Source organism: Atta cephalotes (assembly GCF_000143395.1).
Source record: "Atta cephalotes unplaced genomic scaffold scaffold00052, whole genome shotgun sequence".
Taxonomy (NCBI): Eukaryota; Metazoa; Arthropoda; class Insecta; order Hymenoptera; family Formicidae; genus Atta; species Atta cephalotes.
The window spans coordinates 1,107,085-1,132,825 of NW_012130116.1; the positions used below are offsets into that span (position 1 = coordinate 1,107,085).

Genomic DNA, 25,741 nt, shown 5'->3' on the forward strand with positions numbered 1-25,741 from the left:
TATATTATACAAAAAAATATCTTCAATTTTATTTCTATTGGAAAAAAAGTGAATCGACTTTTTTCGAAATATTACAGATCGCGAAACGGAATTGTTCAGGAAGTCAAAATTATGTCGTTTTCAAGGCAAAGTTACTTGAAAACAATAATATATTTATATACAAATTATAGATTTACGCTTTCATAGTCCCACAAACGCAACCTGCAATATATTTAAAATTATAAATTTATATTTTTCTCTCTGACTAAGTTTTTTATTCGAACTGATTTCATCTTTAGCGTGTTTTTTAAACGCACTTTTAGATTAATTACATATGAGGATGTCGTAAACGATAAAAGAGCACAACAGAAAATAACCAGAAATGATAAAAAAATATATGCTATAGTATGAAGCAAAATAAATTGTTAATACGCAGAAATGATAAAACTACAATTTAAAAGCAAGATAGAATGTAATTTCCTCTAGATGCTTCTCCTAGAAATCATTTTGAGCCATCTTGGGGAAACATTCTCTATTTGATTAATATTGTCAGAAATGCTGTCAAGAATACTTTCATATAAAGATACAATCACGATATTTAATGTCTCAATTTGATATTTCTTTTCACGCTAACTTCACAAGTCGTTTTATAGTGTACATTCACATTATCAAGATTATATCGCTGTCGTAGGTGCTGTAGATGCATAAATAAAATTGGCGCTTAAATTTTGCTCGATGTTACTTCCCTTTGTGTTTCGTCGGACCTTGACCGTGTTTCACCTGTCATTATTTTTCTGTAACTATATTTCTTTACTTTATATTCTGTATTCCCTCTCGGTCAAATTTTATTGATCAAGACCTAGTTCTACCGATGTAAGATTAACATTAATTTCGATTTAACTTACTGTTTATCTTTTTTTTAATTATTAGAATTAGAAAAAGTAAATTGAACGGAGATTAAAATCTTACATTGGTGGAATCAGGCTAACACTTTTCTTTTAAGCGAAACACGCTTGATTCATTGTCATTATGCTTCGTTTATAAGAAAGAAAATACATATATCTGTCTTTTTGAAATAGTTCCGAAAACATGTATTCATTTAATATCATCCTTAAATTGTGCACGCAGCTGAGGTCGTTTGTCATGAACAGCAACACTATACATAGATTTCGTTCGTTGCACGGGATTTTAAAAAACGCAAAATCCACGTATGAAAATTATCTTGGAGGATCGACTGTTAAAACGCAGTTAACAATCTTGCAAGCTGCATATGACTGTTCGATTATTCATATTTAAATGCGCACATAAATATCAGCCTCGATCTTTCGAATCCTTACAATAAATTTCACACGAAGTAACCAACTCGAACATACTACTTCGATGAATATTAGTTCGACTATTTAGAGGCATCATTTTTTTTATATGGAGAAGAGATACAGTCTAGAACGATCTAACGAGGATGTACTTCGTATCACGTTTGGCCACTTCTCCCAAGTCAATAATTTCCTTCCTCATTCATATCGTCATCTCTTGTAACTACCGCGGCTCGTAGGCCTCATAGACGAGCTCTGGCACCAGAGCCAACGAGAACGTGGCACTGGCCTGTCTTGCGTACTGCCGTCTTGTGGTGATGGCTTCGTGTTACCTGTTGTTCTCTTCCATTACCACTTGCTTGAACACACCGGCAGGCATCTGACTCTTTACTTCATGACTACCAAGCGCGGTCGTGCCGTCTTTCGCAATGAAGAGTTGAAGACCAGTTGCTGCAAAATGCAAATATTTATTTATTTATAAAATTCACCTTTTTTTCGATTATTCTTACTTTCCAGTGTAGAAAATCAAGAAAAAAATCAATTGAACAAAAGATGCAAAATTCTCCGTTCTATTTTCTGTCATTTTTTAATGGATATAATAAATACAATAAATTAAAAAAAACATACTCTCGGAACTTTCAAGATCCGTCTGCTCCAAATTCGTTGCTTTAAGCAGTTCGTCGATAAGAGAATCAGGATTCGGCCTGGTGACTTCAACTCTACAGAGGATAGGATTACCAGCATCCTCCGCTTTTTTTCTACGCTCTAGCGCAGCCTTAGCACGATCTAGGGATCCAGTTTCGCTGAGACCTGAACCGCCGGAAGGATTCCTGCGAATAATAATGTACAAATTACATTCATTTTTCATCTCATATCGCGACATATTCTAAATCATATTAAATCGTTCTAATTCGTATTAAATCGAGCACTGGACATAAAAAGCAGGAATAAAGTGCCAACACTGCTCTTCGATGAAATCAGAAGACTATAAAAGATTGAACAGCTTGAATAATAGTAAGAACAAATCTGATACATGATTTATAAGAATTAATTTTATCTCTCGATTCTCGACATAATATATCTTTAAAATAGAAATTAATTCTACGCAATAGTTGACTTTAAAAAATCATTCAATTTATTAAATTTGTGCTTATTTTAGATCTTGTCAGAATGGTATAACTTCTTAATGAAATAATTATTTAAGTCTTGCTTTCGAGCAAGATTTGATCAAAGGTTTCTTTTTACGTTCGTTATGTTTATACACACACACACACACACACACACGCGCGCGCGCGCGCGCGCATGCATACTTTTATTCGTTCAATCTTAGTTAAAATATATAAGTTCAGGCAAAAAAAAATACATATCTCTAAGATATAAAGTTTCTATCTAATATTTCAATTCCGTATCACACTGATTTCTCCGCAGAGTAGTGTCATAGTTATATTTACAAGCAATAAATATGATATGTCAAGTATGTACTTAATAATTGTGTAGAGTTTAAAATTTTTTTTTAAATTAAGGAAAGTAATTATTTCCTAAACAATAGATTCTTTGTTGATATGCTCGCATCTGTTTAACTCTTGAGATGAATGTTGATCGAGTATGATGTATAATACACTTATTTAAAAGAAAGAAAACATGTTGAGACGTGAATGTCCGATGCTTTTCTGCGTGAGGAGAACTAACAATCAATTTAATATAAGGGAGACGACTTTTCGTGCGGGTAGTGGTCAATAGAATTAATTATACGTGTGGATGTTAGGGAAAATGATTAATTAAGTAAGTGAATAAATGAAAAAAAAAAGAAACTCCCAGAAAGAAAAAATGATCGTAAATATATATTTGTAGTGACAGTTTTTTTGCGATTAAGAGTATATATTATTATATGTTAATTAAAACAAGTTATTAAAAAAATTTTCTTAATAAATAAAAGTTGCTGTTAAGTAAGTTCTTTAAAAATAAAAACAAAATATAATGGTTATGATATTAATAACATTAATATTTCTAAATATTAGAAATATTAGAAAACGACTTCAATTAATGAAGCAATTATTTGTTATAATTTTAATTTTTCAATTTTGAAGACTTAAATATTATCAAAAAATAAACATAGAAAACAAAGAAACAAATAAATCAATTTAAATTTTATTAAAGAATAATATTTACACTTTTAATCTATTTGAGTCCAAGGGTTGAAAATTATTTTATTAATAGCAATTGATTATAACTCTAAAATTAGTAAGAGAACCTGTCATTAAAACTTAATATATAAAATAAATTACGTTCAGCAATAAAATAGTTCACATGAATGTGAGACATAGTCCAAGTAAATTAATAAATGTATTGTTAATAGTAGTATTAATAGAATATATCATTTGTGATACTTTAACAGAGAGAAGTGGATATGATACGTAAAAGTATTGAATGAATTTTTGCAAAACTGCATCTTTTGAAAAGCATACGTTTTAGATGCAACAAGTCATGCAAATTTGAATTCTTGTATGATTAATTGCACGATGAACAACAGAGCAAGAAAACAAGAAGTTTATAAGATGCTGCAGAATATTAAAATAAATTATCGTTGCTTCCGAATCTGGACGCGTCAACTTCCGAAAAACAAGGAAAATTTTAACATTGATGACCTAGATCGATTTTCAAACAATGATAAGTGCTGGGTCCTAGTGTTTTAAGAATAACACGGTGAAATAAAATTTCATTCGTAGCTTGCTCATTCGCAACAAGTAGAAGCAAACTTGGAGAGCACTTAAGTACTCTTATTGAGGTTTGCTTATTCTCGGAAATTCCTGACTATAGCTAATTCAAAGCTCACTTCATCACATTTTCATTCCACTATGTAATTAAAACAAATAATTATTTTCATTTCTCTTGCAAAATAGTTATTTATTTAATAATTGATTTATCGCGATTTTTTTTTACATCAGAGAAATAAAATACGCTTTGCATCGAATTTAAATGTGCGATTCAAAGACTTACAACAAATATATAAAGACAAAGTAATTGATATAAATAGTCAACCTGAAATCCAAATTTATTTTTTCGACTAATATTTAATCCGCCTTCAGTTTTCTATTATGATAAACATCACAAATACATCATTAAAGTAACATTCATTTATTACTTTATTACCAAATCAAATAAACATTAATTTGGTAATAATTGAGTTACTTTTTTTTGATCTATTATATTACAGTTTAAATATTAATCGTGAGAGAGTTAATATTAACAGTGAATTGCATGTGAATTGTAATTGGAAGCTTTGCAGAGAAAATAGCAAAAAGTTATATTTATGCATGCTTTATGCATGCATCAAGCTACTTATTGCCTGCTTCGGATTAAAGTATGCTGATACAGTGTTAAGTCTTCATATAGAGGCTAGAAACTACTGTTTTTGCAATAGTGGAAAACAAAGACGTATGCGTAAAGGAAAGGTATACGTAAGACGAAAGCATGGACTGACGGTGGGGTAATGCTGTTTCGATGCTGCGAAATTGGTGGCGCGACTTCCGGTACCCCTAACGAGGACTCCTCAGAGTCTGCTGGACTGGTGGCGACCGTAGCCAGCTTGCCCCCCGCCCCGTCCAGCAACTTCCGGTGACCTCCGCCAATACCCCTGCAAGGATTCACAAAGCCATCCAAACTGGAAGCATAGCTACCGCATACATACACTATACACCCCGATTCGTATTTTTCTTTATTTGTATAAAAATAATTAGCTTTTAATTAGAATTAAATTTGGATTAATAACGATATTGTTTCCTGCATGACAATGCATTACTTTGTACTTCATGTGTTTATTCATTGAGATGCAGTTTCAATTTTTCATTATTTATTTTATTAATTTATCGAAAATTAAGAAAATAACTATATAAGGAGAACTATATAAGGAAATAACTATATAATGAAGATTGAAGAAATCAAAATCTTAAATACTTTTCCAATTAATAACTCCCAGAATTTTCTTCTGCCATCTTTTTTAATTTATAAGATATTTATATTAGGTTTAATTTTATTATTATGACAGCTAAGGAATTACTTAGTTAAATCTTAATATAGTTTGGAAACGTAATAAATGTTAAATAATAAATGTTAATAATAATTTTGATTTTGTAAAAAAATATGAGGATAAATTGTATATCGCGTGAGAATAACAATGAATTTTTAACGAAACACACATTCCTTAATATTATGTTTATATGTTAGACGTACAATTCCCCTTACTGTGACATTAGATAACTTTCCTTACTTGGAACTGCCATGTAACGTAGCATATATTTAGTTAGCTCACATCGAAGGCATACAGAAATGATAATGGTCGAGCATGGTTAATGAAACACAAGTCATTGCACTCATATGATAAAAATAAGATAGGAAGATAATTAAGCAGCAGCATAATATTAAATTTATTCAAAAATTCATCAATTTTTATTAAGTGAAATGTACATGCCTATACATAATTTAATATATCTGTTATACCTTTTTATATTATATGTATGATCGATCATGTATGATGTATCGTTAATTTTTTGTGATAAAATTTAAGCGAATCGATTACGCGTAAATGAACTTTAGACGCGGATTTTTTTATTGAGTTATCATTATTTATTTTGTCTCAAGCATCACTCTACTCTCTAAACAAAATTAAATAAAAATTACAGCAAAATAAAAGATATCGAGAAAATAAATACGTAAAACAAATTAAGTGATTAATATAAAGCAAGATTGATGAATATAACTTGATTGGGGAATATATTTTTAACTTTCTGAATATAGAAAATACGATGTGTTATACGAGGGAAAAAAATGCATATTCCCCCGCTGGGGGAATTGCTTCTTCGAACATCTGTTGGTTTGTTTCAGGATGGAATCATCAATTACTCTGGAATGCCGGACATATAGTCGTTAACGATTTGTAAGTGAGATGACCTCACCTTCGAATAAAGACCATTTAATGCAAGAATAAAATGCACCATCGACTAATCACAATAAAACAAATACATTGTTGTAAATATTCATTCACGGAAATATTTCCTTTCTAGATACCTTCTGTCAATGTGCATTTTTTGGCAGAAGGATATTAATCATTCAAGATAAAGCCAGATATTACGATACGTAGAATCGTTTCGAGGATTTTAAAACTGGAAATAGACAAGACACAAAAATGCCAGGGAAATAGGAGAATAAAGGGAAAGAGACTTTTCCGAGATCGTCCCCTGTAAAAAAATCGCACAACTAAAAACTCGCTGATGAATAAAACCTACCTGAGGGTTTGAGCTGTCGTCGTGGGACGTAGTGGGGCTCTTTGATTGTCAGGCCTATGGAGAGGATCAGGAGAGGACACAGCTCTGGCCTGATCGACCAGTCGCAACACCGGGCTTGTTTTGCCCTTTTCGATGCAATCGCAGGTCTTCGACATGCTGCGCCAACCTGTGGCACTAATTCTCGACTTTGCGATTGGGAAGACGTTACTCTGTTGCCCATTACTCTCCTTGGCGATCGAACTCATTATCACGTTACGTTCGTTACGCGCCTCAAAGCTGTTCCTCTCGTAATTCTTGCGCGAGTGTCGCGGCATGTCTGGCACCCTAAAAATCCCGGGCGCTATCCGGGTATCTGTGTTCGCGTCATTGCGACATTCGCGTGAATCGCTGTCATTTAAGAAACCGTTCTCGATTTCATAAAGTGGCTGCTTTCCGACCGAATAAATGTTCTTCGCAATAATGTCTACTTTCATCGGATCTTCCATATCTGTTGGACCAATACGAGAGGAGAGAGGGCTCGATGCCGACCAGAATCGAGCTCTGGAGGCTATGTGCGACAGAGAAGATGGATGCAATGATAGAGGTTCAATACAGGTATCAGGTCGATAGGCAATCGGTTGTGTGGATAAATTCTGAGAGGAGTTGAGGATTCGTGGTGCCCATACCGGCCAGGAAGGTGACCTATAAAGATCACAACACAAATGTACAAGCATGCAAAAATCATAAACTCATATAAATAAAGATAAAAAAAGAAAGAAAGACATACGTAAAGTAAAAAAAAGATAGAGAGTCCAGAGTCTCATGGTCGAGAAATTGAGAATGAAGAGATTGCTTGAGGCTGGAGCAAAAACAGAAGATTTTCTCGCGTTATTGATTCGCTCTTTTGTTAATCATTTGTCAGACCGTTTATATCGTCATATATAATCCTATTCATATAATTAATTTAAAATAAAAATAGTTGGCTATTTAAAAAATTACACACTATGACAAAATGTCTGATTAAAAATAGACGAACTAGAAAATTCTGATTATATCAATCTAAATTCCGATTGTATCAATTAGAAGAATCTATTCATCAATTAGAAGATCTAGCAGATTTAACCAGGAGAAATTTTAATTTATCCATTTTCAACCAGAATTTCAATTAATTCAATCTGACACTTTTTTCAATGCGAGTTTGTTCAACAAGCAAGTTTTATCGATTAGTATATAGAAGGTTGATATCGTTAAAGATTGAAGATAGAATATCTTTTTAGAGTCAAGATAAAGGCGAATATTTAAAGCAAGATATAGTGTAATAATTGTAGCTGAAGTATTTTATTAATAAAGCCAAGTGTTTTGCATTATAAAAAAGAAATCGTTAGTTTGTTGTAGTAAAATGTTACGAATGAAATGTATTGATCATTTATCATTCACGCATTATTAATCATTTACAGTTATTACTATAAACAGACGTATTTTTTCGTGCAATTTTTTAAATCTTATTTTCAACTCATGCTCGTTATTGTTATTACAGAAATAGTAAAATTAGGCAATTCGTAAGTAGATTAGAAGGAAAGTGTGGTGAACTAGGTATCTTAACCTTTTCATGTCATATAACTGACAATTAAAATTCTATATAGTTTCCTATTTCAATGTAATTGAATGTGAAAAATAATGCAATATGAAAAGTTTAAATCGTTTTTGTCAATAGGGAATGAAAACTCTAGAGGTCATCGTTGATTATGCTCAACTTGAAAATATTTTTCAAGATAAACCTTTCTGATTGTTTTGTTTTATATTATGATATCAGATAATCTGAAGTTTTCGAAAGTCGTTCAAAATAAATGAGAATCGTCGAAACGTATAATAAGTCTTACCTAATGTGACCGCTATCACCGCTACTGCTCTGTCTGCTATGCTGACTGTGCGAATTCAAGGAACCGTAGCCAGACCCTTTGCTAAGTTGACTCGTATTGCTGCTGTTGCGCGAATGCCCAGATTCCGTATGTGCCTCTATTAGAGTTTCCACAGGAACCGCCGAAGGTACGATTTCGCTAAGAGTCATCGGATCATATGTTTCTGCTCCGCTGAGAAGTTCTAATTAATATATGACTCATTAAAATAAATTTCCTTTATTTCCTTCTAGAATATATTCCAGGATTATAATTTGTAATTTTAGGTTTATATTATCCTCGATGCTTTGTATTTATGCTATGTACAAATGTTTTTTTTTATTATTATTAAATATGAAATCTGTTTTATAAATCAAACATACTTTATACATATATCGGATACGGCATAGAAAGCGAGCAAATTACCGGAAGTGAAGAGTGCAGGCCTCTTCTTAGGAAGACTGCCGAAACCACTACTGGCACTTGCTATACTTCCCGCTAAGGAACCAGTAGATACATAATCCTCTCGATTAGAACATCTCTCGGATGCCGTCACTTCGTCACCGGTAACACCAGGTGCACCTTGCACTCCGGGCACCGCCAACTGAGTTTGTTTCAATGATGGGGAAGGGCTGAGGCAATAATTGATTAATTTGTTAATCAAAAGAATGTCTGTTCTTTCGATTAAAATCGCAGACACAGTAGAAATAAAATTAAATCTTAACTTTTAAAAAAGAGTCTTATTGAAAAGAAATTAACCAGATTCTATATAGCCTAATATGTCCTATTCGTTGTTTGTGAATAATTACATGATAAATTTAACAAAGGCATTAGTAAATCGTGCAGGTTGTCCGCCTGACTCAATTGTATCAATTTATTGCTCAATTTGTTCATTCTGTTATTATCAAGCAAAATGCAGTCGTAATATATTTCATAGATAATTATTTTCTATAATTATCAAGAGATGGTTATTAATTTTTATAGTTCATATTATTATAACTCTTATTATAACTCTGTATTTATATTTTACAACACTGTATTTAATTTATATGTTAATGTTATGTTTATAAGCAAAGAAAAAAATTATTTATAAGGTACTTTTCGTAAGACAGAACCAATATGGCGAATCCAGGCATATTGAATGTAACATTTCTTTTTTAATACTTTTGTTATTCCAGACCATGGATTATAATTTATCTGTTAAACTGCTAATTGTAGAGATAAGTAGACAAATAAATAAATAGATAAGTAGATTGTTAAAACAGTTTCTTTGTGTTTTCTTACGTGTCAATATATTAATATACTTCTAATTTTTCATTTTCTAACTTTTTTTTACGAAAAAGAGGAAAACTATATGTATACACAAAATAATATAAGTACTACTTTTTCTTAAAATTTTGCATTCATGTAAATATTTGAAAATGTCTTAAATTTTTTTAATGTTCAAAAATATTTCCTCTTTTGAATCAGTTTTCAATTGGACTCAGTAAAAAATTAGAAATAATTACAAAGTTTAAGCAAATATAGAGTCTGTTGCCTTATTTTCCGTTTCTGCTTTTTTCTGTTCTATACCACATTTTCGCGTGATATAAAAGAAAAAAAATAGCAGAAATGCACTTTAGAGAATATTTTTCATTAAGGCTCCATTTAAAAGTTAAATTAGTTAAATTTATTGGATTTAAGTCCACTAACTTAATCCAATGTACTAACTTATCAAAGTAAAGACTGTACTAAAGATTACGTATGTTATATATACTATAATATAACAAATCCAAGAATTTAGATTATAAATTTTCACATAAACACATTCAACAATTTATAATAAAGCATTTCAGACAAACGGATAGTGTCTTACACTTTAAATAGGATATCTCCGGAGAGCATATTCATTTTTATGGCTACGCGCAGCATAGAATTATCCTGACGATGTCGCGCATCGTAACCCTCCAGGAGACATCTTCTTCGGCAGAAGCCAGCTCCTGCGAATTCGGCCAGGTTTAAATCGGTGAAGCCCAATTTCTGGAAGGACCTGCCTCCTTTTAATTCCTGTCGCACAAAAGAGCTTCATAAGAACATATTTTTAAAACTAACCATTTGTCTAATTACAATATATTTGTAAGAACGCGATGAAAATTAATTTTGTAATAAAAAGAAATATATAACTTCAATGTATGAATATTCTGAATCTTTTCAAGAGGGAGATTCATACATTTGCATTTATTCAAACTAATTAACTAAATGTAAATAATAAAACTATTAGAATATTTTTTAAACAAATTAGCAAATATTTACAACAAGAAATACAACTTTTATCTTTCATCATTTATTAATTTTTTCATATTATTTATTATAATTTTACAAATAAAATAAAGAATTAATAAATCAGATAAAGACATTTTTCTTAATCAATTCTTGCTCTGATATTTCGAGCGTGAGAATGTGAGTGAAAAGTAAAATGTTTGTGAAAACAAAAGTTGAGAAAAATCTCTGTCTTCCTTTCATTTCGTTTCTCAGCCCGAATATTCACACCTGAAAGAAGTTTGCTCTCACCTTTCTCACAGATATCCTTAAAATGCATGGATCGAGCACGCCCGTGGACGCATTGGCGCTCATCTTGCATAAAAACTCGAACTTTGCGTTCCATCTCACCGTATGCTCTTGCACTTCCTCCCTGTAAAAATAGACAAAGATTTCGGATGAAACGGGAGATTAATGTCTTCTCGTGTTATTCAACGTGTTACTTTTATTGTTACTGAAAGTGTACTAATTGTTTTCTCTTTCTCTTCCTTTCTCTAATAAGAGGAGAAGGATATTTTCATTTAATATTATACACTCTTAATTTATGTAGACATTCAAATTCCTTGAAGTTTTATGCGATCTCAAAAATTGCACGTGACTAACAACGATAATTTTAATTAATCTTTTTTCATTAATCTTTTAAGCTGTGATCACAATCGTCTGTTTCTTAATTCTCATAGCAAGTTGATAGATCTCGTAATAAATTTATGTTATCTTGAAAATCTCTGTTTTAAACTGACTAGAATAATTTATTTTTTATTCATTGATTCTCCCTGAAGTTCAATTCAATAAATTGTTTTAATTATCATTGTTAAAAATTCCCCGCATTTTAATATTTTGTCAGTAAAATGTAACTAGAGAAAAATGAATTCTGTATTCATGAGAAGATCTATAGCTGAAAGGAAATGCGTTCTATAGGACAACTCGTACATACTCGGGGAAAATGCATTCTGGGATAGCCCGTGTACTCAAGAAAAATGCAAAGTAACGTTCAAATACTCAAGAATTCTTTTAACATTTGTGCTTTACCGAGAATTGCGATGAAATAAAAAAAGAAATGTTGTCGTTAAAATAGAAAAAAATGTAAATTATCCACCGATTGTCACGTTATCATTTTTAATAACGTTTTGCATTTCCCAGGAATTTAAGTGAATTTTTCTATGCGGCAACGCTTTTCACGCCAAGTATGCATGCATAATAATATGAAAAAAAGAGACAGAGAACCTCCCGAGAAGACGTGCCGCTCTCGTCTAATGCAAACGAAGGCAAATTGACGCGTATGCATAATGCCATGCGATCAGCAGTTTCAGTTCCGCTGGGAACATGAGGACGCCAATGAATCATGACCCGAAATGATGAGGGCGTCTCTCGCGTCGAGGCCCTTGACCGACATATATATCTTGTTAATGAAACGTGCGCGCCGATTAATGTTCAATGCTCTTTACTTCCGGTACTTCTAGCACACACACTCACATGCACTTATATTGGATCCGCCAAAGGATCGATAGCGATTTCAACGATGAATTACCATCGACATGTCTGAATTTCGTCAACTAATTTCATCCACACCTATAATGAGATTCGCAATATGTCATGGTGGAACAAGCAACATTATTATTATCGATTTCACTCAGTTTGCGAATAAAATCGTAATTGATGTTAGTATGTATTGATAACTGTAATATAACACCTCCGGCTAATTACATTCAATGATGTAAAAACTGAAATCACAAACTATGTCGATAAGTGAATTCCTATTTATTGCGATGTACGCAATGCCTAAAGGTTATTACTGATTTAACCAAGGCGGCAAACAGCGCCTTCTATTATTTCTGACTTTGTATAATAAACTTCTTTATATGACGTGGCTCTATTACTGACAATGAGCAGGCAATTGCGATAAATTGTTATCGAAAAATAATTAAAATAACTATTCCAGAATAATTAACTGTAATTATAAATGCATAAATGTTCTTACAATGTTCTTACAATAGTTGTACAGTCATATATATAATAGAAATTTAAATTGTGTTTTAAAGACTTTTGCAAAAAGAAACTCGTCGATAACAAATCAATTATATAAATTGAAATTAATTTAAAATATTATAAATCAAATAAATTTATTGATAATATTAAATTCAACCCAATCCAACTCTTGCGTATCCCTGCCATTTTATATTCCCCTTCTCTCTTTTTTCCTTCAATATACTTTATTCATCTCACGGATATCTTAACTAAGCAAGCGTAAAGAGCGATCAAGGCGGAGGCCGATATTGACTCATGGTGTACCGAATAATGCGTGATGACATGAGTTTAAAATAAACCAACCCTGTGCATAACACCCACCACTCTACAGCGCCCACGTAACCCCGAAGATCGCCTTATCGTAAATATCATCGCCAACCCCTCTTATCATACCAGGCAGCCGGAATATCGATAGTGGTAGGTAGTAATGAGAAGGAAAAAAAGGAAACGTGCGGGCGTGGAATATCGGGCGTGGAATATCGGGCGTGGAATATGAAGTGATGAAAATGTGCAAATAATCACGGGGAGGAGGTTACAGTACACATAATTGCAATTCGAAAAGAAAACTTATATTGTTTTCTTTTTCTTTTTTCAAAACAGTTACTATAAACTAAAAATATCTTTGTGACTGACGTCAATCGAGCGTTTTACAGGTGCGCGCGCATATATGACAGTATGCTTTATTTTACAATATTGTAATTTTCAGAACCTATCAGAAGAGACAGATAAAATAATACACAATATACATTTTTGTATTTTTTTTTGTAAAATTTTAAAATTTATTATCAAAATTAATTATTGGAAACGTGCTTCGTATGATAAATGAAAAAATGAACTTTACGATAAAGAGTAAAATTCGATTAAAAAAAGACGAATATTTTAGGGATAAAACAATAATGGTTAATACCGCTTCGCTGATAAACGATAATGTAGGAATAAAGTGCCTACATGGCTCACAACAACATTAATAAATGGTTTAGTACATTTGCTATAGTTGTAATACTATATAAGAGAGTGTGTGTGTGTGTGTGTGTGTGTGTGTGTCATTAATTTTAAATGTCGATGGTTTCTATCGGAACAAAAGGCCCATTAAAACGCAATCTACTTCGTGATATACGTAATCTACTTCGTGATACTAACTGCTCCTAAAAAAAATCATGCGGCTTAAAAAATAACGGAAGATAACAAAAAAGGGCAAATCTTTATTTTCCGCAACGTTAGTTCAAGCAACTCGACTCGAAGCACTTGCGTAATATTAAAAAAATAATAAGCGATGCAACACGATGACGCCTGTTATGATAACAGCCGATAAGAAACACATTCATACATATTCATAGAAACACATTCCTTGCACGCGATTATGCTATTGCAGCTCAAATATTTATACATATATAGTATAAAACATATTAAATGTTAAAATATGTTATATTTTTACGTACATAATTTTATGAGAAGAGAATATTTTATTTTTTCAAATTATTATTTTTCGAATGGCTATTATTTTTCCGATTGTACAGACATCTAAAAAGTATAGCTTGTATATAATCAAATGGATAAACTTATTTAATGTTAATATTATTATATGTACATTATATACATGTAAATCTATCCGATCATCTTGATAAAGGAAGTAAATTTTCAGAGAAATATGTGAATAAAACATGTATTTTGTACTTGCAATTCTATATAAATTTTTTATAAATAATCAAAATTGAAAAGAAAATTTTATAAGGACAAAATTTAATAATTACTTTTTATGTGTGCGACATTTAATTAAAGTTTATAAAATTTTTACGATCAATTTTCTAATAACCTTTAATTTCATTTCTTTTACGTAACAAATTGCAGGAAATACATGTTCCTCTACATTTCATAAAAATTAAAAAAATAATAAATATAAATAGAAAAAAATGGAACTAATTTATATATTTTAAATGTATAAATTTATACAATAAACATTATTAAGTATTAACATTTTTTTTAAATCTCAATCTCAATATTATCTCAATATTAATCAAAATATGCTATGGCTTTATAAAACATTATACACAAAATATTCTAGATTAACTTATACATTTTTTAATAAATTTGGTATTCTCGGTTTTTCTTGTTTATAATTTTTTTAATTATTTTCCATTTAATTTCTGGAGATCGCAAATAAAAATCTTTGTTAAAATATTGGTACAACTAAAATACAAAATATTTCATATTTATTCATATTTTTGAGGACATACAAATTGTAAAATTACTAGCTCGATATATATTATAATAATTATTTAATTTACTGTTTAGCGTTTCTCATTAAAAGGAAAGCAGAGAACAATGCATTGTGGAAAGTAACGATCCTAAAAAATAAACGATACGAACAGGAAAACAACGAGATAGCTGAGAACCTAAATTAGAATAGTGGGTTAAAAGAACCGGTGGTATCAAACGTCATTACGGGATAATAACGATATCATTGCATGCGGTATCGTTGCTCTATTGATAACAGACATGAGATTGCGGCGATGCGATAGAGAATGCAAGCTACAACACGAATTCTCTTTTTGTCTCGTAATGTTGAAATCTTGTGCACGTGCAAACGAAAATTGATATTGCGATATTTTCCCGATCTGCAAATTCGATGAAAATTTATTTCATGTAGCTTTTACTGCTCATGTAGAAAATCGGAACGAATTCATTAATAAAATAAAATAATTCTCGAGCTTCAATATTTAAAATGAAATATTCATAATAAGGAAAAGTATAACTGAGAGCAAATATGTTAGCGTATACAATTTTTAATATTCAAAATATATTTATTCCATTGTACATTTTATCTTCTCACAAATATCGATCATCATAATCCGTACAAATGTTTCGGTTTTTTTTTTAAGCCATCAGTACATAATCTAATGAAGATAGAAGTAAAAATGCACTCTTAGTGAACCATAAGTAATTCAACACTTCAACATATCTCTTCTCGACAATAATATGACTGATAAGATTCCATTAAGAACGCGTCCATATTATCAATATAAATTGAAATCAAGAATAATCTATATTTAGAAGTCATTGTAGACAATTTGTCTACGTCAGAATTTATAAAACGAATTTACGAAAAAATTCATTTCGCAAATAGACTTATCAATTACGCGCTTCGCGAATAAATCCCATTTGCATTGTGCTGTTTTTATCATAAACGTGTGTTACAGAGTATGCTTTTAAAAAGATTCCCGATTCAAATCAAGAATCATTGCAAAGTCAATCTTCACGTATAGAACCGTGTTTGATAAATATGTGTGGTCGATGTCCTAAAGCCATTAACTTTATTCTTATTTATGGGATAGCAATTTATTAGTTATAATTTATGTAGTTTCGTAACATCGCGTGTACTTACATCGTTACTTGTTTCGATAAATTATCCTCTTTCTTTTCGAGCGTCAAATAATACCTATAATATAAATCAAATAATACCTATTCATTCATTAATACTGATATGCTACGCACAATGGTGTTGCATCTTCTTATTTCCTCAAAGTAGCCCAATGATATTGTGAGTTACAATCTGCACTTAAATGAAACTATCGCGCTTTCTTATGCAACATCGTTCGTATTAAGATCGTGTCAAAAGGAAAGAGACATCTCGAAGGCATCGCAATCTTCTTCAAGACAATTCTCAAACGTGACGAGCTACCGAAATGTTAGATTACAATATAAGAAAATATTCAGAGGCTTGCCGTATAATGAGTTTCGCTTCATTTTCGCTCCTGTTGTGTCATAGGTGCATTGTCCTCGTCACGAATGAAAAGAGGATCGTAGCCACCAGGACTTCTCGACGGAGCATTGTACTGCAAGATCCCCCTTTGTTCATAATTCCGTAATGTTTTTCATTTCCAGAGGCTTAACAGAGTTACTCGTCACTGTCTGCCGCGTGACAACGACAACAACTCGCGGATTATCAAGTTCATTCGAACGAGCAATCGGATGTAAATGTAGTAAACATAAAAATAATGTTTGATTAAATTCGTAAATAATGCAGTATGAAAAAATGTAATATAATAGAAATCATTATTATAAGATTGAGATTACTAAAATTAATAATTTAATTTAATAATTTCGTATTTTTTCATTCATTCTTTTTATAATGTAGCTCAGTTATTTTAAGAAAGAATAAAGATACATTTTATATAATTATAATGTTACGCGAAAGCTGAAAATCTTTCCTTCATATATGCGAGTTATTACTATATACAAAATTATATTATATAAACGATATTATGCAACGTATAATCGAAAATACAAATAAAGATTGTAATATATTTACAGTAGTTGAACATCGTTTATAATCAGACAAGCTTTTGAGATTTTGTGTCACACTGATTGTTCAAAGAATGGTTCGAAAACGCAAATGCGAAAGTATAAATGTTCGTAATAAGTTGCGAAATGAGCACTCGTTTTTGTCTCAAACATATAAACGAGTAAGCGGTGTGAATGTGCCCGACATGGTAAGCGAAAGTAAAGCTACCAGTGGGATTCTCCAGCAACTTCCCATTGAATTCCGGTATTCATAGGCGGGAATGCCACGAGAAATGACGATTGGTGCTGCGAATGAATTGCAACGTCAGAAAATACTGCTTAATGAAACGAATTCTGAATGGCGACCAATAATTTCACCGCCGATTGTGAAGTGTGAGGAATGGAGGAAACGCCCGGATGAAGTAGCTATGTCGGTCTATTCGCGTTGTGAGATCTCCATCGGTTCGATGCCCGTAAAATTGTTTCAAAGATCTTCCCCTTCTACCCTTCTACGTGTGCAAACTGTAAAAATTCATCTCCGTAGAACTTATCGCCTACATATTCGCGTGAAAAACGTTGTTGGCGAAAAATCGCGATTAGAAGCACCTGTTCGCAAGCATGTTCCAGAAAAATATATCGACGCGTAAATTTACAGCAGCATGTTTTCCAACAAAGTTCACACGAATCACTTTTAATAAATGACGTCTTCTTTATTTTCGTAGATATCGTTAAATGTAGCATTTATAAAAGAAAATAAAAAATTTTAAATATAAGGATTTTATTTGATTGAATTAAATAAATAAAATGAATAATATATAATTAGATAGTTAGAATCTTGAAAAAAAATATTATATTTATGCAATTTTATCGCATATATTTAATTTCAAAATCTCTCTCTAATAAATCATTTATCATTGTTTATTCTCAAAGTTTCATTATTCTTTGTATTTCTTAATAATAGAAATTTTTTATCGCTTAAAATAATAATAAATAAAATATATTATTATAATTATTACATCTGCTTTTACAATAAATATAAGTGATAATTTACATCTGATTATTTCAAATCTACTCATAAATTAGCATCTACTCATAAATTAAATATAATTAATCAGATTGTCGTCTAAGATATCGCGCTAACTAAATTATCAATCATATAAAACGTACTTTAGCATACACGAAATTGATGATTTATTATTGATAGAATTTCAATACAAATCCAAATCCCACCGTGAATTCTCTTCCAGTCTCTATCTATTCTGACAGTTTTTTCCGCGTTCGATGACCGATTTTGATACTCGCGGATATCCTTTGAAAGAGCGACGCGTGCATGTCGCAACGATCATTATCGGACTATTATCTCGATAGAAAATTTCATTAGTTAGACGTAACGCGGACGTTGCCGTTACGGACGGTTCACGTCACGGATGTAAGGATGCGTGCAACGATGAGCATCAGTCAATACTTGAGCGGCGTCGTAAGCGTCGCAACGCGTCGACGGCGTTGACATCGCTCCTGCGGTTGCCAAAATTTCGCCGGAGCGAAAACGTAGCGAGCCAATTATTCTGGAAAATCGGAACAACTCGTCCGGACATCGATTCTTGAATGTACATCCCTAGGAATCGGATTTTTGGTACCAAAATGCGACATCACATCGCAAAATTTAGCGGCCAGATTTTCTTTCGCACGAGTTACAATTGAATTTTTATGACCATAACCGCGTCCCATTATTTCAATGTCAAGTTTACCAGCGGTTTTCTATTAGTGAACGAAAATAATCGTAAATTATTTATTAAGAAGCATAAATTTAGAAAGTTTTTTTATGATTAAGGAAACAATTATACAAATTACGAATAATTAAACTGTGAACAACTTTAAAAAAGATTTTTCTATAATTAAGAGCTAATTAATATTTTTGGGTAACGTGAAAGTTGGATTTTTAGCTTATATTTTGCACAAAAATGTTTCTAATTTCTATTAAATTTTCAATAATCATGTCATTTATTAATTAATTTTTTTCATTAACCTTCTACTTATATACGTTTTGAAACATCTCATTATAGATATAAAGAAGAGTGCAAAATTCATACGAATTTCAAGTGTAATGTTCCAGTACACTTTTAATTGTGAATTATTATACAAAAGATTAATCGCGGAAGTCTATATTTTTGCGTTCACCAAATTTTTCATTATCATCCTCGTTATATTTACACAAAGTGCTATTATAGATTTAGGATGCCGTCTCATAGCAACAAGCGCATAACAAATACACACGGTTCTTCACATGATAAAAGATCTATTGATTGATCGACATAAGTACCTTGTTTGTTGAAATGATTGATACAAAAAGCATTGATAGTGAAGCGTTTGCGTGTCGCATTTGTGTTCTGTAGGTTGAAAGTTGTGACCTTATATTTTATATTCAGCAAAAATGATATATGTATTTATGTGTGCCGTCCAACAAGCGATACAGTGCGACATAGCGACATGTTATCTTTGTTTAATATTGGCAAATAACAAGGATGTAATAATCCATTGTGTCATACTGTGTCATTTGTGTCGCTTGTTGGAAGGCACCCATAAATATATCTTTTGGATATGATAATTAATAAATAATAAAAAAATTCTCATGTTCGTTTTTAGATGTGTTAAAAATATAAAAATTAAAGTAACATGTTCTTGAATGTACATATATACAATTGTATTAACTGTAAAATATGTAGGCTTAAATAAGAATAGATTTTATCGTTATTTTCGTCTTCAGTCCGTTTTTGTTTGCAAAAATTATAATATCTAACAAAACTTGAGACAAATAATTGTTACGATTTGTTAACAAAATTTATGTTTGTACCGTATCAAATATTTTTTTCACATACTACGATCGATTTAGGTAATCTATCACTAATAAATCACTATTAATTCAATAATTTAAGACCCTTGAGAAATGCTCGTGAGAAATCCATATGATGAGTTGAGTATAATCACTTCACGTAACTTTAAATTGCAAATTAACGATTTACACGAAAAGAAAAAGAAAAAAAAATTATTTGTACAGCAGCAATCATTAAAAGACCAGAGGAAAAATCGAAAGCATTAAAATGAATTATCCGACTTGCAAGCCGATCCGGGCGAGCATTTAATTTAGCCTCTCCGTCGTGTAACTTGATCGTTGATTCTACCTAACGTAACCGCACCATAGCTCGGTATTATAGTTGGATGTCAACAGGTCGGTCACCCCATTACGTTCGCTGATTTCTATTAGCCAGATATTGTTCGACACAATTTAATGCATTCTTATATAATGTTGTATATTGTAGTATAGAATATTTGCCAAGATATAACGACAAAATTGTTACCGTGATTTATGTATTACATCGTTACATATTTCGCGACCGATAAGCGCGTATCGCGCAGAAATATATCTTCCAAGTTTTATTTGTATACATGTTTGAATAATGAATTCTGAATAATTTATAGACATTCTAACTGAATTAAAAGAATAGAATGTAAAGCATTTCAGCAGAATCAATTACTCTCAATCAGTTATATTTAATGTCATTAATATTAAATGTCAGGGGATTTGCACTGATGCAAAATGATTAATTAATTATGTAAGAAAACCGATCATTAATAATAGGTAAAGGAAACTATATAAAGATTGAAAAAATTGGCTATTTTTCTTTGCTTCCATCAGGTTATCTTCTTTGTTAAAGCGATAACATATGATTTTGTCGAAATCTATTAGCTGTCGAGAGAATCCAAAAAGAATTGAAGAAAAAGAGAACGGGACAAAATCAGATATATATTGAATGAAAGATTACCACTGCATTGTAGTCTTGCTGGTTTAAGCGAGTCGTTTCGCTGCTCCAAATACGCCAGCGCTTGGCGTAATGCAAACTCGACAGCTCCAAAAAAGCGAAAACATTGTCTACTCATGCTGTGCGTGTTTTAGAATTGGTAATAGTGGCGCAAGGATTTTCCCGAACTGCAAATCTCCAATCCAAATATCACGTGCCGTAAAATTTCGAATAAGACTGGTCGAAATCCGATGTTAATTTAAGGACAAGTTTTTAAATTCTCATGGCTGTTATATTGATCATTTTGTCCACTAGTATAAGAATAGTAGTTGTATAATTCTTCCTCCTGATAATAAAGGAATGATATAAGAAAAGAGCTATATTACAAAAGTAATATAAAAAAATTAACGTTATCAGTCAAAAGATCAAGATCAAGAAGATAGAATACTCTAGATGGTCAAATCTTGGAAACCTATGGATTCAGCACTCGAGACACATTTAACCATTTTAATTTAGAGACACCAAGATATTTCGAAAACAATGAATTCTTGAAAATACATCTCTGTACCCAAAATCTAAGTAGCTTATCTGATAACCCTCTTTAAATCCTACACTCTTTATTTGAAATATTTTTTTTAAAAACATTGTTTTCGAGATATTTTGGTGCTCTCTAAAGAGTTGCTGAATCAGTAGATAGTCACTAATCATTTAGTGGCATACTTGGCACTGATAATCAATGAAGTTCAATTAAAAAAGGAAGAATTGATTATATAACTAAATTTTATAACTAAACATTATATATAACATTATATAACTAAAATACTGATATTCGCACGTTAATTTCAATTTTCCAATTCCATATTCATTGATTTAAACACTAAAACAAGGTTAGTTAAATACAACATAATAAAAATTAGCTAGGTTAGAAATCTCACATTTAATTCACTGATTACCAGTGGCATACTTGGCACTGATATTAGTGATCCACTGATTCAGATTTAGAGAGTGTCTAAGTTAAAATGGCCAAACATGTTTCGGTCCAAGTTAGGTACAGAATTCATATATATTATATATGTATAGGATGCGATTCTATTCTATCTATTTCAAACGTGATCTATTGCTTGATAACATTAATTCTTTAATCATTTTTACAATATAACTCGTTCCCTTATAAAAACCTTTTGCTTTATGTAATAAAAACTTTCGAAAATTGATATTGAAGAATAATATAACAGTATACACAACATAAAAGTATACACAAATATGTAAAACCATGTACGCGCGCGAACCTATGTTACTGTATTTTAATGTTATTGTATTGTATTTTATGTTATTGTATTTTAACTAAAGTTTTATAATTATACTGCCATTGAAAGATTAATTACTGCTCGATCTTATATTTCTTTTAATTAATCGATGAATTTTCTTTTAATGAATTAATGCCTTTGTGAGTTATGGATCTCGATGTGAAAAGTATTTCCTTTTTTATTTAATCTCTCATACAAATTCCAAACGTTTTGATCCTAGTTCGGATCCTTTTCAATGTCAGAAATTTACATTCGCAAAATCATTGTTTCCTGATACACTATACAATAATAAATGAAAGCATTACAATATATTACTAATAAAAACAGAACATTTCTTAATATTTAAATTAATATATGTACATAAAATTTAATTTAACTTACATGACTTTCGTCAAAGGTAATGAGAATGACATGTTAACAAAACGATAGTTATAACTCATCTAACAAATAAGCAATATCTAACAAATCATCTAACAAATAAGCAATATCGGTAAAATAATTAAACATAGATAAAGAAAATATTGAAGAGAAGAAGTTTTATTTGTTAATCAATAGGTTGTCATAAGCGCTGTCAGTTCAGTGTCAGTCAGCTCTGTGTCTGTAAATTTAAACTACTTTTTTGTTTACGAATGAAAATCATTTCCAAAATAAGCCTTTTATTTAAAATTCTTTCTTCGTCAAGCATCTCTATGTTATTTCAATTGAATTCATATCCATGTTCTAATGTTGATAATCCGTGATTACAGAACATTGAAGGTATTCTCCAATTTATATGATTTTTGTGTTCACCCATCTTCGTTTTCAAAGTTCTGCTCATCTGACTCATATATGACGCATCACAGTTCCCGTGATTTATTTTGTATACCACATTGTTATGGAGCATAGAAGGAAGTCTATCTTTAATAAACCTGTTCAATTTATCGACATCTTTGTATGCCATGCTAACTACCTTAAAACTCTTAACGAAATTCTTGATTTTATCAGAAATGCCTATTATGTATGGTATTGTAAAAAATATTTATTTCCTTTTTGTTTTTGAACTGTTCTCTTCATTCTTATCAGCATTACTGTTTCATAGGTTAAATTTTTTATGTAGTCTTTTTTTGATGATGGAGAAATCAACTTTAATGGGTATCCATTATTCAAAATTTTTTCATGAAAGGAAGGATGTGACAGTAACAGAACTCTATCTACCAAGCCCAACATTACATCTATTTTTTGACTTATAGAATATATAAGAAAATAAAAATTGGAATAAAAATTCAAAAAATGCCCTGAAAATATAAACTTTCTGGTACCATCATAAATGACCGAATTTTTGTCTTTTATCAAGATAACATTCAAAAAGTTCAATCTGTCATCCTTCCTTCTCCAATGTAAATCTCGAATGGTAATTGTTGAACATTATTATTGCAAAAATTGTCAATGTGTGTCTTGTCAATTGCAAGAGCAATGTCACCCACGTAGCGTACATAAAACAAAAGTTTGATTGTCAATTTATTTAAAATGTCTTGAAGGACTATGTCCGATATTATTGACAATAACGGTGAACCCATTCCTTTTAATTATTATTTTCTAAATATCTGTCTTTAATTTTTTTGTAAAATGATATTCTATTTGCATTAAAAAAATGTCTCGAAACCGCGCAGCAATCGCATTAACTTTTTTTCTACTTGAAAATTAATTAAAAAAATAATAAGTATTTAATAGATAGAATTAATTTAGATTAATGCAACATAACGCAAAATCGTAGTTGCATAAGTGGAAATATTCTCGAAAATGCAACTGAAATGCAGCCAAAATTTATGAAGTAGAATTCAAGTTGACTTACGTACGACACTTTTACAAAGTTGTGAGCCCTCACAGAATCGTAGAAACGCGAGACCGAATTAATCTTCTAGATAACAAACTCGGAAGTTCGTTGTACCCAATCCACATTGCAATTAGGTGTTATCCATATAAAGCTCTATTAAGTTCACTATATTAACCTCGTTTCGGTTTGACCTTTGCATGATCAGATTCGTACGCGAACACGAAACACGACAAATCACGTAATAAAGTTGATATTTGACATTTGTATTACAAGATACATTGATAATTTTAGATGTAAGCAGACATTTTAGATATAACCGAAAACACAATAAATATTTATGCGCATACCTGCGCATTTATTTTATAATTATTAATATCAATATTATAAGAGATCCCATTTTTCTCATTAAAAAATAAACACGTGAAAGAAATGGGAGATATAAAAAAAAGGCATAATTGAAAGCAAAAAATGTTCTATCAAAAATATTCGTAGACGACGATTACTTCATTCTGAAATAGGCATTGGAAAAAGAATTTATAATATACGTTTGTATGTAATTTACATTAATTAAAAATTCGATATAAACAGTTTGACATAACTAGATGGTTGCGATAGACATATATGTATAATAAATAGTAAAATATACGCTTTCGCTTTCCTCCTGCTTATTATTTCCATTTGATGGTTGACCTTTGAACAGTGCGACAAACATTATAGCTTACAACATTCTGAAGGCCGAAATCGTTAATATTCCACAAAGGTAAATGAGTCACGTAACGTAAAAATTGGACTGTCGTCTCGATATTAATATGTATGGAGAATTAAATGCGTTCATAAGGTCAATACGCAATATCGATGTTATTTATGTCCAAAACAACTAATTAATTTTCATATTCAATTCATTTGGCACGCGAATAAAATGCAAAATCATGCATAATAATTTCTTGAAATGTAAATAGGTGAGCGACTGAAATATCAAATTTCAGTATTTTTAAAGTTTTAATAATGATAAAAAAATGTCCATCAAAGGATCAAAATCGCAAGTTGTATCATCAAATATTTCGTCTGATATATAAATTCAAAAATAATTAATGCTAAAATACGCAGAAAAAATTTTCTAAGTATAAGTATCCAAAAATTTAATTACAAATATAAAAATAATTTCATTAAATTACTAAAATAATTACGTAGGACACTCAAGCGTAATGAGCAATGGTGCAAAAAATTTTGACATTCTAGTAACCAGTTTGAGCGTCCTGCATAATTATTTTGAAGATTAAACAAAATTATTTTCAGATCTGTATCTAATTAAATTTTTAAATATTCAGGAAAACTGTTCTTTCCGTGTACAACTAATTTATCAGTATAGAACTATTTTTATCACTTTTAGATCTGGTTTTCATTTTTTTTTTTATCAACTTATTAGGCTTAACTTGATGTTGAGTAAACACTAAATATGAAAAATAATTGCCTTAATATATTATAAGTATGACTCCGTGTCAATTCACTTATAATCGTCAAGTGTTAGAATAAATCGATGATCGTTATTACGTATTACTGCAAGCGTAATTGATTAATTGCAGTCGAGATCACATCTGTAAATTGTAACGCGAGTAGAGTATTAAACGCGTTTCGCCATATCAAACACATTCTCTTCGCCCACTTCACTCTCACCCTCGGCACACCCGGTATGGGTCTGCAGAAACACGAATGCGATTGCAACAGTTACATTGGCTGTAGGCAAGGCTGTTTCAAGGCTGTCGGAATCGTGT

General features: G+C 31.0%; 1 protein-coding gene across 1 annotated transcript in view; it reads right to left on the minus strand.

Moving 5' to 3' along the window:
• Positions 1-1,620: 1,620 nt before the first annotated feature.
• The window catches only part of LOC105623049 (protein FAM102B), a 66,000-nt gene continuing 41,879 nt past the window's right edge, over positions 1,621-25,741 (minus strand). The window contains exons 2-10 of the mRNA XM_012204450.1: positions 10,999-11,119; positions 10,304-10,494; positions 8,875-9,080; positions 8,434-8,653; positions 7,341-7,412; positions 6,575-7,255; positions 4,774-4,926; positions 1,920-2,122; positions 1,621-1,742 (exon numbers count right to left, since the gene is read on the minus strand). Of these exons, the coding sequence (XP_012059840.1) occupies positions 1,621-1,742; positions 1,920-2,122; positions 4,774-4,926; positions 6,575-7,255; positions 7,341-7,412; positions 8,434-8,653; positions 8,875-9,080; positions 10,304-10,494; positions 10,999-11,119 (1,969 nt within the window). The remainder of the gene's footprint in view (positions 1,743-1,919; positions 2,123-4,773; positions 4,927-6,574; positions 7,256-7,340; positions 7,413-8,433; positions 8,654-8,874; positions 9,081-10,303; positions 10,495-10,998; positions 11,120-25,741) is intronic.